This window comes from Mauremys reevesii, unplaced genomic scaffold (genome assembly GCF_016161935.1).
Source record: "Mauremys reevesii isolate NIE-2019 unplaced genomic scaffold, ASM1616193v1 Contig60, whole genome shotgun sequence".
NCBI lineage: Eukaryota > Metazoa > Chordata > Testudines > Geoemydidae > Mauremys > Mauremys reevesii.
Genome location: NW_024100874.1, coordinates 172,975 through 189,241, shown reverse-complemented (window position 1 = coordinate 189,241; position 16,267 = coordinate 172,975). Strand labels below are relative to the sequence as shown.

Genomic DNA, 16,267 nt, shown 5'->3' with positions numbered 1-16,267 from the left:
GGTTTATTAGTCGTCTGAAACAAATCATAGAGCAGAATCTTGTTAGCACAGAAAGCAGGAAGTTAAAGCAAAGTCCATCTTAAGGAGACCCAGAGCCCTGGGTTCTCCCGCTCAGTCCCAAACCAGGAGACTGACCAGCTTTCAGCAGCTCACTCTCAGTCACACCCAGTTGCCCCTCCTCCATCCTGTATGCTGTTGCCCAGGCAAACTGGTCACCTGGCCTCCACCTCTTTGTTCTCTAATTCCTCCGACTGGCTCTTGCAGAGAATGGGCCTCAGGATACAGAATGTCCAACCATTGGCTGGGCCCAGGTAGCTAGATGGCACTTGTACCTTCCCTCTTGGGGTATCTGCAAAGCTCTCACACCTTTATCCCACCGCCTAGATACTTGTGCAACACATAGGGAAAACTGAGGTGCACAGTATTCATACAAACATTGACAATTCACACTTTGTCAAAAGTAGCCATTTGTCCTAGTGACCTGTGTCAGTCTTTCTCAGTGGCCTGTCCCTCTGGTCTCTCTGACACTGTTTAGAAAGGCTGCAAGCTGGTCCCTGGTATCAAAAAAATTTAAAAACACTGGTTTATGTAATCAATCTGGCCCTTCCCCTTACTTCCAGCTCTCTAGAGAACATCCCACAGTCTGTTGTCCCTTGTTCCTTTGTGTGCATGCCCTCTGTACACTGATACAAATGTGGGTAAATAGCATGGAAGGTGTGAGGGGAGACACATTTGTAGTGGCAGGAAAGCTGCTGCACGAACACAAACTGAATCCTGAAGAAGAGATCTGTGTATGCTTGAAAGCTTGTCTCTCTCACTATTGGAAGTTGGTCCTCACCTACCTTGTCCCTTCTATGTAACTTTTAAGTGATTAAGGTGACTCGTGCCTCTCTGATTCCTAGTGTGGACTAGGAGGGAACATTTTCAAAAAGTGCCTGTGACTTAGGCCCTCACTATATTCAGTGGGTGTTGGGCTCTTAAGCACCTGCCAACCTCTGCACTTTATAGGGCCAAGTGCTCTGTAGTGCAAATTGCAGCCTTAACTCCAGCCATGTTTGTTTTAGTTTGATTTTTTTTCTTACTCCAGCAGAGATGGCCTTTGAGCATTGAAGATAAATGCAAAAGGATTTACTTCAGAATGCCATGCTTCTGCTGACCCTTAGCATGTCACTGCTATACAGCTAGCTAATTTGGTAGCTTCAAAGGTTTTTATAGTAATGTGTGTATTTCCAGCTCACTGTTCTACATAAGTGTACTCATTGATATGTACTGGCCACTCTGCACTACTGACTACACTTTCCTCATTTTTAATTTAATATTCCATTCACCAAAAGTCCAAAGTGAATTTGGTTGGGTGTACACAATGAGTGCCAATGTAGCAATTTTAAATTTTTGTCTAGGCTATTAAAAATTCATGGCTTAACACCATTAGAGGAAAGCTCCAGTACCTAGTATGTTTCCACACTTGTTAATTGTGTTGATGATGTTCTTAGATCTTGTTTGGCAGAATGTTTTCTTGTCTTTTTATTCCTTCTCCTCCAGTTGATGCTTTGGATCCAGAGAAGTTAATACAATGTCCATATGATCGCTATCATCAAATCCGAGCCTGTCGGTTTCCCTATCATCTTATAAAGTGCAGGAAGGTAGGACAGGGTGTAAGGTCTCTAATGCACTTGGGAAATCATATTTTTGTAAAAGTTAATGCATGGTGAGCTCAGTATGCTTTGTTGCCTTTTGCTAGAAGGATGCATTCACTTGCTATTAGACTGGAAGAAGCCATCTTTATTTCATATTTATATCTCTGTTATCCATTTACCACTTAGTAAAAGCATCCAGTTCATATTTAGTAATGCACTTCAGATCAGTGCATTTGCCCTGAAGAAAGGTGATCTAGGTTCTTCAGAATACCTAGGTTAGTGATGGGGATCGTATTCTCTTCCATCAGTTCACTCATGGGACCCAGGTATTTGCTTCCCACTTCAGGGGATGGAGCAGATGCAACCAGTGTTATATGGATGCCTTCTGGCTGGCCAAAGCAAAAATGATCTGATGTTGCAGCTAATTCTTTAGCAGCTGCACTGCTCTGATTGCAAAGTAAACCATCTTTTTTTTTTATATTGCTAATAACTCAGTTCAATGTACATCGGTCTGAAACTTTTTCTCTCTTCTCAGTCTTCTATTCTGGGCTAGAATGCTATATATTTAACAGAAGAAGCTGCTCCTTTCTTTTGTCCTCTCAGTCAGTAGCTTATTTTAACCTCTCCAGTGCTAGTGTATATTAGTTGTACTGATAGGAGCACACTTATACAGGTATAACTGCATCCACATGTTAAGATGATGTACTGTATAACTGTATTGGTTAGGAATTACACCCCTAGCCAGCATAGCTATAGTAGTATTAAAAACTGTGCAGAGCAAGCCTGAGCAGTGTGTGTTCTTCCTCTCTGTTGCCTTGCTCTTTTCTAAGGGTAAAGGCTCTTCATTCAGTGGGGGATAGTAGCGCTCTTCTGTGTCCACACTCGTTTACCTCTACTGGCAGAACGCCCCCAATATAGATGTGGCCTCAGCTGGAACATTGAGTAACTTCCCTCCTGTTTCAGGAGAGTTAAATTTACTGCAAAGACTTAAGCTCTAGTGCAGGCAGGAACTTGTTCTCTAGTCTGTTGCTTACTTAATTTAAAAATAAAGTGGCTGAATTATTTAGGGTTTCAAGGCACTTACTCCCCGTGTAGGCTTTTTAGGGCAATTTCATCTGTGCATCGAACCATGCCAGTGATGACACTGCAACGGTTTCACTGTGTTTGTTCTGGGGCTGATCTTCAATGAGAGAAAATCAGGGTGGTGTTTACATGTAAAAATGAACAACCATAGCCTCTATCATAAAGGATGCATATGCTTCACTGTTTCTACACTGCATTTGTGCTCAGGACCTGAGCTAAGTTTTGTCTTTCCTTGTTTAAATGTTTTCAACCTATTTCAGGATGCAGATTGCACAAACCCTTCACTAGTGACTAGAAAATACAAGGGCTAGGATGAATTCAGTGAGATAGCACGTACTTTTTCTGTTTCTCTAGAACCACCCTGATATTGCACAGCAGCTAGCCACATGCCCCTTTAATGCCCGCCATCAGGTTCCCAGAGCTGAGATCAGACATCATATATCAAGCTGTGATGACAAAAGCTGCATTGAGCAAGACATTGGTGAGAAAATATTAGACTCCTTTGGCTCTGTAAAGTCACTTCTGGAACTCTTGGGCTAACAGCTTTCTAACTTAATTTTTGCTGTTAAAGATTGTTTTAATACTCTATTATTCCATAAGCAACTCTTTACCTGTAGTGCTATGTGATACAGAAGCAGCAGGAGCCCTGGGAGACTTGAGTTTCATTCATTCTGTGTCCATGCAAATTCTCCTAAGCATCTGAGAGGCAATTGGCTTGCATTACATGTGTTATCTGCCAGAGATTTTAGCGTTAAAATGGGAACTGTACATTGTGCCCTAAACTGTGTGTGCTGAAATGAGATCTAGCTGGTAATCTGGACCGCTTAGAGCGGGAAAGATAGTGGTCATGAGAGAGGTGGGTCTCCAATGCAGATCTGACCTGATAGTGACCAAAAATCTTCATAGCCTGTCTAGTGGCATATGTGAAATAAATTGGTCTCAGTCCAGTTCTTAATGGACAAGTGTCCAGATCATAACAATCCTCACTTCTGTGACTGGGCCAGGAAGGCTGAATAACTTTCCCAATTGAAGGTGGGTTCTTCCAGTTCAGAGTGGGGCAAGTTGGGGAGGGGACTATGGGGAAGCTTTCCTACCACTGCCCATGCTGTTGGCTCTGATGAGGAGTTCACTGTCCAGGTCTGTCACCCCAGCAGCTAAATCACTTGGTTATGTGGGTCGTGTTCCAATGTCTCCCCCCACTGATGTCTATGTGGCTATCACTACACTGGAAGACGTACCTGTTCTCTGGCAAAAGTAGAGTTGTACTGAAGCTAGCAATGATGTGCATGTTCATGAAGACAGGGCTTGGAGCATGATAGTAGTGAAAAAACCCTGAGCAGATTTTTGTGACATGACAATAGAAACACACCTGAACCCTCTCCCAATGCGTATGTTGGAGCAGCTGCACCATTGCTGAAAAATGTGTGCAGAATTGTTTAGCTTTAGAAGAGGCTTAAAACAGGGATTGGCAAATGAGGGGCTGCAACCACCCTGCCAGATCATTTGATTTGGCCTGCTAAACATTCTGTGTTGTAGCAAACTCTCAGAGCTGGGCAATGTATAGCCTCTTAAGGTATGGCCCACCAAAGGGGTCTCGTGGATTTTGTGTCCCTTTGCTACCTTCAAGGTGCCCATCCCTGGCCTAAAGAGTTTTTTGCTGCTAAGACTAGGGGAGTACTGATCAGCTTCCAGCGTATGCTGCTCCTCTCCAAAGCATAGCTAGGTCAAAAAATGATTAATGTCCCTAAGATAGGATTGTATTTTATCCAAAAAGATTTTCTCACTAAGAATTTTCTTTGCTTTAAGTGAGTCAGTCGAATAACTGCCACAGAGAGATGAACACTGTCAGCATGTGGCAGCCGTCCCCATGTGACGAAGACTGGGATAAAGGTGAGGAGGTTGATGACACAAGGTGGCTGTCAGCCCCTGCTATTCCCTTCTTCTTGCCCCCAAAGAAGTTACATGGACTAAGAGAGAGGTCCCATAGAGCTCTCTGCACAGATCATGTGTGGGGACACCCAGTTATACTGTCCCTGAACAAATTAAGTTCTCCTGCTTCACAGGATCTACGACACGCCTGCTATTCTCTACAAAACATCTGTTGTTTTCCATATAGTCTGTTGCACCATCTGTGCTTTGATGAAAATGGAAATTGATGATGATCTTTACGCTTTATATTTCTCAATTAAATGCCTGCTTTGCTGTCACTTATGCCAAGTCTTAGCTCAAGTCTCATTCCATTTTGTAAACCTAGCAGCGTCTCTGCCATATTTCTCATTTTGTGTTGCTATGACGCTTGCAGAAGTTACTCAGTTCTGAGCCACAATGATGTCTGTTTCCTTTGGCAGAGCTACAGGAGCAATCAGATTCTGTGTTCGTTTGGGGCACGTTCAATAGTGGCATAAACAACAGGTAACAAAAGGTGTATTTCTTGTGACAGTGCTTTTCATAGAAGATGTGCTTTCAAACTACTTGTAACTCATGCTGCTGTGTTGATGGGCAGATGCAATTTACTTTGGGGTGATGGTGGGGGAGTTCCCACTGGATGAATCAACATTCTTATGCCTCTTGGTCAGTGTTTCCTGTCTCCTTTTAGTTGCAGATCCATAGGAGAGTATAAGAACATACTATTGCTACCAGATAATGGTTACTCCTCTAGTTCTACTGTAGTACTATTAGTGCTGATGGTCCTGGTTTCAATCCCCACTGGTTATATATTTATTGGGGGGGTTATTAAACATTAAACTGTTATGCTGGGCATGATAGAAATGCAGACTGATGTCAGCTCTTAGGCAATTTAGGCTTAAACTTCTGACACTAATCTAATCTCTCATGACCTGCTACAAATAACTTTTAACAGCCAGGAGATTTTGCAGGCAGTTAGAGCCCTGAGTCAGAAATAATTTTATTTTTGAAGTGTAATCACAATGTAGGTTCGGAAAATAAAGCATAATGTGTCTGGTCATTATCTGTCTCACCCCTGAACAACCAAATCATTGTACTATGCCTTACCTGTCTAATCAAAGGTCATCAACGTACGGCCTCCTACAGCCTGTAACAGTGACACAGAATTGAAGGACTGAAAGGAACCTCGAGAGGTCATCTAGTCCAGGCCCCTGCACTCATGGCAGGACTAGGTATTATCTAGACAAGTGCTTTTCAAACCGTGGGTTGTGGCCCAGAAGTGGGTCACAGAACAGAAGGCACTGGGTTGCGGTGGCTCTGGTCAGCACTGCTGACTGGGCTATTAAAAGTCCTGTCGGCGGTGCTGCCCAGCTAAAGCAGGCTAATCCCTACGTGTTCCGACACCGTGCTGCGCCCTCGACGCGGCCAGCAGCAGGTCCGTCTCCTAGGGGGCGGGGTGGGGGGGGAGCCACGGGGCTGCATGTGCTGCCCCTGCCCCGAGCACCGGCTCTGCACTGGGAGCTGGTGGGGGGCAGTGCCTGTGGGCGACAGCCACGCGGAGTCACTTGCACGCCTCTGTCTAGGAGCTGGACCTGCTGCTGGCTGCTTCCGGGGCACAGCGTGGTCCGTGGTGCCAGGACAGGCAGGAAGCCTTCCTCTTCACCTCTGCTGTGCCACTGACCGCGAGCTGTCCGAGATAACCCCGTGCCCCAGCCTTCAGCCCCCCCAAACCCAGAGCTCCCTCTTGGACCCCAAACCCTGTATCCCTGGCCCCAGCCTAGAGCCTTGACTCCCCCCTTCTTCACCCCAACACCGTGCCCCAGCCCAGAGCCCCCTCCCACACCCTGAATCCCTCATTCCTGGCCCCACCTCAGCCCTCACCCCACACCCCAACTCTCTGCCCCAGCCCTGAGCCCCTCCCAGACCCCTCATCCCCAGCTCTTTTGGATCATCTAGGTCACCAGAAAAAGAGTTTGAAGATCACTGATCCAGACTATCCCTCACAGCTGTCTGTCTAACCTGCTCTTAAAAATCTCCAGTGATGGAGATTCCACAACCTTCCTAGGCAATTTATTCCAGTGCTTAACCACCCTGACAGGAAGTTTTTCCTAATGTCCAACCTAAACCATGCTGAAATTTAAGCCCATTGTTTCTTGTCCTATTCTCAGAGGTTAAAGAGAAGAATTTTTCTCCTTTTTCCTTGTAACAACCTTTTATCTACTTGAAAACTGTTATCACGTCCCTTCTCAGTCTTCTCTTCTCCAGACTAAACAAGCCCATTTTTTTCCAATCTTCCCTCATAGGTCATGTTTTCTAGCCCTTGAATCATGTTTGACGCTCTTCTCTGGACTTTTTTCAATTTTTCCACATCTTTCCTGAAATGTGGCCCCCAGAATTGGACACAATACCCCTGCTCTACTCCATGCTGATTAAATGTCAACTGAAGAATTACTTCTCGGATCTTGCTTACAACACTCCTGCTAATGCATCTCAAAATGATGTTGACTCATATTTAGCTTGTGATCCACTATGACCCCCAGATCTTGTTCTTCAGTGCTCCATCCTGGGCAGTCATTTCCCATTTTGTATGTGCGCAACTGATAGTGGAGTACAGGTCTGTCTCATCTTACGCTGGGGTTACGTTCCGCGGTCAGTGCGTAAAGTGAAAACGGCGTATAGTCAAAATTACATTGAGTTGAATGGCAGGCGGAATCGCCCGCACTACAGGAACAGTATTTAAATTATTTTTCTCTTTTTTTGCCAGCCACAGAAGCTGAATTCGTGCATGTTAAATGCACGTAAGATGACAGACCTGTACTCTGGATTTGTCCTTATTGAATTTCATCCTGTGATTGGTTCCCCCCGGGGTGCCACCTGGAACTGGGGTTTCACTGAGCCCTGTGACTCACCAGCCTGGGCTCCCTCTTAGCACTGTGCTGCTGTGACAGGCTATAGACTGCTCCCACCAGCATTCACACAGGCAGGGACACACCCAGCTGCAGTTGCATGCAGGCTTTGGACAGCCACTGCATGAACCAACAATAGAGAGACTACAGCCAAAATAACCCCCGGCCTGGGACCCCAGAGTTGTACCATCCTGCCCTGATCAAAAAATCGACCAGTATGAATTTATTACCCAGTTTGCCATTCCCTCAATGTGGAGAGGACCATGCATACTTGTGTTAAGCAGGCTGAGATTTTTCCCAAGACACTTTGGTCACAGGCACACGGGTTTAGATAAAATCTATCTTCTGTAGTTAATAAACTTGTTTTTTGCTTTAAGTGATTATAAGTGATAGAACACAGACCAAAGCGGATTACCTAGTAAATAAACAGAACCGCAAACTAAGCCTAAAATTCTAGAAAGATTGGATATGAATTAGCAAATTCGCACCCTGGCTGACAATATAAGCAGGCTTGCAGATCCTTAAGGGACAAGCTGCATTTGTTATGCAGCTTGGGATCTTGTATCCCGTTCCAAGACTTTTTCTTTCAGAGCTTCTGTCTGTTGAGTTGTAGGGGAGTGAAGACAACCGATGATGTCACTCTCTGCCTTGTATAGCTTTTTCATATGGCAGGAACTCTGTTTCAAACTTGGTTTCCAGACCAGTTTGTGGAAAAATTCAGGTACCCAAAATGGAGTCCAGAGACATGTGATCTGGTCACATGCCCTTGCAGAGTCGTAGCAGCCATAACTTACAGGCTGGCCTTCCACGAAGGCTAAGCTATTCCACAGCCAATTGTCTTTGTTGATGAGCCAGTAACCTTCTTTGGCTTTTTCATTGTTGTATCTGAAAGGCTGGCTGTGGGTGTTTTCTAGAGTAAGCCCATCTGAAATATAGATACCTAGTCAATATTCATAATTTCAGATACAAAAACGATACATGCCTACAAATAGGATACTTGTATTCAGCAAATCATAATTTTCCCAATGACTCCTTACATGACCCATCTTGTACAAAATGCTTCATAATTATGCCATGATCATATCCTAATAATATTACTATGATGAATATGGAGTGTAGTGTCGCACATCCTATTTACTTCAGACCATTTCTCCAGTTTGTCCAGGTAACTTTGAATTTTAATCCTATCCTCCAAGGCGCTTTCAACCCCTTGCAGCTTGGTATCATCTGCAAACTTTATAAATGTGCTCTATGCCATTATCTAAATCACTGATGAAGATATTGAACAGAACTGGACCCAGAACTGATGCCTGTGGGACCCCACTCAATATGCCCTTCCAGCTTGACTGTGAACCACATACTCTCTGTGAACGATTTTCCAACCAGTTATTCACCTACCTTATAGTAGCTCAATCTAGGTTGAATTTCCTTAGTTTGTTTACAAGGAGGTCATGCAAGTCAGAATCAAAAAAAGTCCTATTAAACTTAAGATGCACCACATCTACCACTCCCCTCCCCCATCCACAAGGCTTGTTACCCTGTCAAAGAAAGCTATTAGGTTGGTTTGACACGATTTGTTCATGGCAAATCCATGCTGACTGTTACTTATCACCTTATTTTCTAGGATTCTGCAATTGGATTGCTTAATTGTTTTCTCCATTATCTTTCCAGGTACTGATGTTAAGCTGACTGGTCTGTAATTCCCAGATTGTCCTTATTCCCTTTTTCTAGATTGGCACTATATTTGCCCCTTTTCCAGTCCTCTGGAATCTCTCCTGTCTTCCATGACTTTTCAAAGATAATCGCTTATGGCTCAGATATCTCCTCAGTCAGCACCTTGTGTATTTTAGGATGTATTTCATCAGGCCCTCCCAACTTGAAGACATTCAACTTGTCTAAGTCATTTTTAACTTTTTCTTTCCCTGTTTTAGCCTCTGATCCTACCTCATTTTCACTGGCATTTACTGTTCGACATCTGCATGAAGTCTGCGTATATAGAGACAACTAGGGCATGTGTGCTGAGATGCCATTTACAGTTGAGGGCAGTGCAATATTTATAATCAAGCTTTAACTCTGATTTTTCTTGCTGTCTTTGGCTTATTTATTTCTTGTTTGGTTAACTGATTAATTGGGGATTTTAGTCAAAAAGTAAATGGCATCACCGTATTCTACACTTTTGTCTAGCCTTTATAGAAGTAACTGTTCTGATTGCATGAAGGTTTGTTTAAATTAACATACTCTGTCTTCTTCAATGTTAGAAAATACTCAAATATTTATAGTAAAAGATACTTGGCTAGAAGAAGTACACGTGTGTAGGATAATTCTTATTTGATCTCTTTCAGCCCTGGGTCCAGCGTAGTGATGGAACTAAAGAATAACCTAATGCCAGGCATGAGAGCACCCAGGTCCTTGCCATATAGCCTATCCTGGAAAAGCAGTAAGTGCAAAGGCAGGTGGTCTCCCATTCTGTAAGCTGGGGCCTACATGTTAGCTCAAAGTGGAACGTGATAACTTTTCTCTGTATTTGTATTCCGTGTGTCAGCATTCTCCTACATGAACTGAAATGCTTTTATTTCCACCATCAGCAAGTGGAGATGGAGAGCTCTGTAACACAGTTCTCCCTAGAAGCAGGTGCATTTCTGTGGTGGGTGGAGTATCCTCTGTGTCCAGGTTTTATTTTACTGTAGGCGGCATTGTGGCAAAGGTTGTCTGGCTCCATGTATTGCCCCCATTACTATGGCCTCTGACATCTAAATATCAGATTATTATTCACTGCTATTGGTTGAACAAAAGTTGAGGCTTACAAACAGGTCTGAGTTTGGCACAGTGGAGCGCAACACAGTTGTAGTTCTTCAGGTGTAGCTGCTACGGGAGTCAGTGGAAGCTGTACATGTGTGTAGCAGCTGTAGCGTTTGGTTTGGTTTTGCAAAACCTGATTGAAATCTCATAGCTAGGGTGTGTCTATCCAAGGAAACCTCCAAGGGATTACTTCCAAGGAATGTAACCTAAACTGAAAAGGTCTTTGTTATTTGAAGTAAGTGTTCACATAGGAAGCCACCCACATAGTGGTGTAGTAATGTGTACTCCTGAGGGAATTCTGCACTAAAAAATTAAACATTCTGCCCACAATATTTTAAAAATCTGCATATTTTATTTATCAAAACACAATATAATCACACCAGTTTCAGTTATTTTGGTAATTTAATTCAAAATACCTGTCAGCCAGCAAAAAAGATTCCCCCAGAAGTAGAGAGTCAAAGAAACTCCTACAACAGCCCAGTTCCTGTTTCTCTGTTACGCTTTTGTTGGGCACCTGTCTGAGTGTGTCACACGTGTCAGCTGGACACATCTTGTCTGACATCCACACCCCCAGCATCCAGCTGTGGGACACCCCCCAGCCCAGACACCTGCACCCCCTACCACCCAGAGCATAGCTAGGGGGAGAACAGGGGGAGCGGCTGCTCCCCCCCCCCCCAGCACCTTTTCCAAAAGTGGCGCCTTTCCAGACAGCACTGGACTCTGGAGCCAGGTTTTGCGTGCGTCCGCCAGCTGGCTCTCAGCTCTGCACTGCCTTCCCGCATCCCCAGCCCGGCTTGCTCCCAGGCTGCCGGTGACAGCGGCTGGTTGCCTGGCTCCCCGGGGATGAGGAGGAGGAGGCTCCTGCCTGCCCACCCGCAGCTGCCCGGCTCGCTAAGCTGAGCCCCGCTTGGCACATGCCGCCCAGGCAGGGGTGGGCTCTGCCGGGAGGGGAAGGGGCGGCAGCACGGTGGGAGGGGGCTGAGAAGCAGCAGTCCCGTTGGCCCCCGGCAGCCCCATGCAGAGCGAGGCGGCCACGCGGTGGGTAAGGTAGCTCTGAAGCCCAGCTGGTGCCGACGGAGGAGGTGGAGAAGGAAAGAAAAAGGCGGGCGGGGGTGTTTCTCGTGGTCTCTCTTCAGTGGCGTCTTTTCTCTGCAAGCAGCGGCAGCCCGGGGAATGACTCTGCTGCAGTCGAGACGCCGCTCTGCTCCGGGGGGTGCGCGGGGACGCCAGCCGCTGATGTCTCTGTGCGCTGAAGTTGGTCCAGTGGAGCAGGGAGGCGAGGATGACGCCGGGCTCTCCCTTGCGGAGGGGGCTGAGGGAGTGGCAGGACCAGGAGGCAAAGGAGAGACTTTGAGTTATTGCCCCCCTTCCCGTGCTTAACCCCCTCCCCTCTTTCTTCTTTCTCTCTCTGTGAATTATCACTAATTCAAAATAGTAGTGTGCAAGCGGACTGGATAATGGTAATAGCGTAATCTCTTGTTGTAACATTCTAAACCCTACTACCTGATTTTTATATTAAACACTTACTATACATCATACAATAAATCCGACAGTAACAAAACCCAGGAAAACTTTATTCTTTCTGTGTCTTATTTAAAGTTTTCCAGTAATCTCCTCTTGCTTCAGAATGCCTCATGCATCACCCATACTGTTTGCAATAGGATTCAGCCTGTGGCTTGGCTGCTGACTCTTCACTGCTTCCTGAAGAGCTGGGAGCTCAATAATAATCTCAGACAGATACTATATCCAGAAGCACAACTCTGTATATGGGGAGAGAGGGGGGAATTATTGACCTTGTGCATATGTAATGGTGTTTGGTGTTTGTAAGACAAGGTATAATAATCACACTTCCAAATTGCAATGAACTGTGGAGAAGTTCCTGTTTGGTGTGAGAGATGTTACCTATACCTAGATGCACTCCCCTTCCCCACCCCCAGCCCTATGCATGCTGGCTTGGGACTATCACTGCTGTAGTGTCAACTTTTAGAGAGCTTCACATGCACCTCTTCTAGTATTACAGTAAGTTAAAACAAGCTACAGTACATTGGGACACTAATACTCTATTACAGTGTTTGCATTAGCATATTAAAAGCAATAACACTTAACAGACCAGTGTATCCAGGACATAACTAGCACACTTCCCCCACTGATACCTAGTAGTTGCACTGTTATCTCCCATAGCTACTTACATTGAAGCTTTTTTTGTTAAAACTAAATTGGGAAGAAAGACGATTGATTCAGAACTTGTTTAATGGTTACTTTATTGCTATAGGCTTGGAGGGAGGAAGGTTTCTATGATGTAGGAAAGATCAGGTGTTTTATCCAAAACCAGAATATGAATGGTGCTGTTCTTGGTGGCTGGCTGACCTTGAATTATTGTCAAAAGTTAGAGGGTGTACGCCTCTCCTTCCTCACATTTTGGTTGAGGATTCCATTGATAAGGGCATTGGCCTCAAATACCTGGTTGTAGGACTCTTCCATGGTATAGTTTTCATCTTGGGTGGTCCTCCTAATTATATTGAAGCATGTACTTTAGTCTTTGTAATTCTCTGTTATAACTCGGTAGCTTTTTATGAAGGCAGGAGTAAAATAAAAGTAGCTGCAATAGTTCCACAGTTAACTCAAACTGAATTTACATAATTTAAATCAGACTCCTAATCTTAATTTTTCCTTAATAAATAAATCCATAAGAAAACTCTGTTGGGGAAACTGCTACAGTTTACTTGAGAGTGCACTTCTCCTATATAGGTCATAAGGATCCTATCTGGCTGAATACTGGCTGCTCTCTCTTTTTGATCTGCCGAGTGACTGATGCTTTTCAGATATCAGTTATGGGTACAGGAAGGTTTCATTGCATTTTATCTCTTGGCCCCTGCTACTGTTCTCCCTTCTTGTTGCATTGATAGTGAGTGAGTGTGTCTCGCCTTTTTTTTTTTTTTTTAAATCATATTTGCTAGGGACAGTCATGTCCTCTTCTCTCCTGATGTCATTGTAGATGCAGGCAGTGCAAAATGTACTCAAGTCATATAGTATCTCAAATGCAAAGCTGCATTTCACTGATCTGAGGTTTGAAGAACAATGTGGAACTAGCTATTTTATGGGATGTCTAGATTTCATTCCTGTAATAACAGAACTGGTGATAGGAAAGCAGGAAGGTTTTTCTTTTGTTTTGTGTGTGTGTGTGTGTACACACAGCTTAAGTTGGTTAAAAACCCTAACTTTGAGTACTCAGTGTTTCAAAAATGTTAGACTGCCAACCTGTGTCGTAGAGATGTCTTTTGTTTAACCCCCCCCCCCCCCGCCCCGAATAAAGCTACTTTAGGGGAAATTACTGCTTTGTCCAACCCCGAAGAGCTATGAGATCTTTGCTCACCAATTCTCATTCTTGTATTTGTCATGCCTTTTTGGTGACTTTAGTATTATAATCTATTATAAATAAAGTGCATTTCATTGATTTTTAAAATGAAATTAGTAACTTGAAAAAATATCACAGGTTTAAAAAAAATACCGGCCAATTATAAACTACTGTATTGTCATTTACTTTCTAGAATCTAAAGTATATCTAAGTATAATCTGTGCAAACACTTCTGTTGCCTGGATCATTCTTGTGTTTTTATTTTAAGTACAAAATATGCATACCAAATTTAAAAGTATGTAATTAGTAATTTGATATGTCGGGTGGTGTCTTTTTTTTTTAATGTGTTCGCTCCCCCTGATGATAGAACCTGGCTCTGCCACTGAGAGGGAGAAGCAGCCTGATACTGGGTCCCAGGCTTGTACAGAGTTTCCTGCATGCCACTTCCTTCTTTCAGGACATGCTGGGAACTGCACCTGCATGGAGCAGTCCAGCGCCCCCTCTCCCTGGCAGTGTCATGTATTTGCAAGTTGGAGAGCCAGGCTCTGGTTGCTCCCGCATCTGCTACTGACAGTGCTGCAGAGCTGCTGGCTAATTCTGCTGGGAGGGGGTGTGTGTGTGAGGGGGAGGAAATAAATTTCTGCATTGTGTTGTGGCTCAAAATTCCTCCTGGAGTAAATGTTGGAAAATTTCCCCTATATACAAGCCTGGGTCTGTGCACAGCAGTGTCTATGGACGAGTCTATTGTCATTGTTGGGGAATGTGGGCTCAAGACTTGGCATTTTTCTCAGTCCTCTGAGTCCATCCCTGATGTGCTGAAATGGCTGTTACCCCTCCCAGAGTCTGATCCTGGGCTTCAGCTCCATGCCCTACTGTGAATGCCCCAGCTCAGCCCTTTGCTGCATGGCTGTCCTGCTTTCCTGTCAGCTACACATCATGCCAGTGGAGGGGATGGGGGTCTCTGAAACTGATGTCAGGTTGTGGGAACTGGAAAAGGTTCAGAAAAGAGAAGCAAAAATGATCAAGGGTCTGGAATGGCTTCCATACAAGGAGAGACTAAAAAGATGACTAAGGGGGTTATGATAGAGGCCTATAAAATCATGACTGTTGTAGAAAAAGTGAATAGAGAAGCATTATTTCCCGTTTCACGCAATACAAAAACCAGGGGGTCACCTGATAAAACTAATAGGCAGCAGGTTTCATACAAACGGAAGGAGGTACTTTTTCACACAGTGCACAACTAACCTGTGGAACTCATTGACTTGGGGTGTTGTGGTGACCAAAAGTGTAACTGGGTTTAAGCAAGAATTGGATACGTTCATGGAGGATAGATCCATCAATAGCTATTAGCCAAGATGTTACTCCCTTGCTTTAGGTGACTCTAAACCTGTGACTGCTAGAAGCTGGGCGTGGAAGAGAGGGGTGGATCACTCCATAATTGCTCTGTTCTGTTTATTCCCCTTGAAGGTCTGGTAGGGGCCACCAATGGAGACAGGATACTGGGCGAGATGGAACGTGATCTGACCTAATATGGCAGCTCTTATGTTCTTATGAACTCTGCCACATATGACTCTTCACAAGGTTTTGTTCTTTTAAAAACTGATTCAGTTGCCCAGTGGCCTAATAGCCCGATCCCCAAAGCATGGAGTTCAGGGTAACTATTATTAAACCGCCTCATTGTATTCCATGCCATTTGGATCTTATGGAGGGAGTTTCATGTACTCGCCCCGTACTTACTTGAAAATCTTTTACCCTTAGACAGCAACAAGCACTAACTGGAAGGAAGTGTGACCCATTGAGCGTTTGTTTTGGTCCCCTTGTCAAACTGTAGCTGTGACGTCCTGGCCATAAAGCTGTCCTGTTCTGGGGATGCCTGAGGCTTCAAAGGAATTCTCTTGCAATATCTTGCTCTCTTTCAAGTGGCCATTAGTTTAAACATATGGGGGGATTATGGTCTTTTACTTCTGAGTATCTGACAGTTTCTGTGATGTGGGCATCTGTTCCCAGTGTGAGCCCCACCAGCTACAGAGACTGTCTCCTTGATCTTGGCCAAGTTACTTAAGCTCTCCGTGCCTCAGTTTCACCATCTATAGAATGGAAGGACAGTAATACTCACCCTGCAAGCTAAGTATTACTAACTATCTGAGAAGATCAACATGTAACTTATGAAGCATCAGATGAAAGGTGATAGAGAAGCTCAAAATAGCATTATTAGGGTTTACGCTTTGAGTAGGAATTTGCCAGTTTTAAAAAAAGCAGGCCTGCACTTTGCAGGAGATCCCCATTGAAGTACACCCGTTACTTGATACCAGCTGTAAATTGCCAGGCAAAAGCATGAATGAACTGAGGATGCAGCATCGTGGGCGCAGTTATTTGCAGTGCAAAATACACTCCACATAAATGGGGGCTTGGTGTGAAGCTTATTTCTGTAGTTTTCACACCCTTTATTTTTATCACTGTATTTTGAGCTAGCAGGTCAGGATTCATGTAACTGTAACTCTGAAGTGTTGAGTGATGAATACGTTTCAAAAGCATAATGTCTAACAGTCTGGTTGTAATAGTCTGATTTAAGAAAAATCTGA

General features: G+C 44.3%; 1 protein-coding gene across 6 annotated transcripts in view; it reads left to right on the top strand.

The window, feature by feature from the left end:
• LOC120394480 (gametocyte-specific factor 1-like) overlaps positions 1–16,267 on the top strand; it is a 63,986-nt gene that overhangs the window by 15,574 nt on the left and 32,145 nt on the right. For 4 of the 6 annotated variants that reach the window (XM_039518713.1, XM_039518711.1, XM_039518712.1 and 1 more), the window contains exons 3-8: positions 1,543–1,643; positions 3,075–3,201; positions 4,527–4,610; positions 5,069–5,132; positions 9,874–9,968; positions 11,487–11,893. In XM_039518713.1, coding sequence (XP_039374647.1) covers positions 1,543–1,643; positions 3,075–3,201; positions 4,527–4,610; positions 5,069–5,132; positions 9,874–9,968; positions 11,487–11,710 — 695 coding nt within the window. In that variant the 3' untranslated portion in view covers positions 11,711–11,893. Of the gene's footprint in view, positions 1–1,542; positions 1,644–3,074; positions 3,202–4,526; positions 4,611–5,068; positions 5,133–9,873; positions 9,969–11,486; positions 11,894–16,267 lie in introns of those variants that run through there. The other 2 variants (XM_039518710.1, XM_039518714.1) reach the window with 2 other exon arrangements.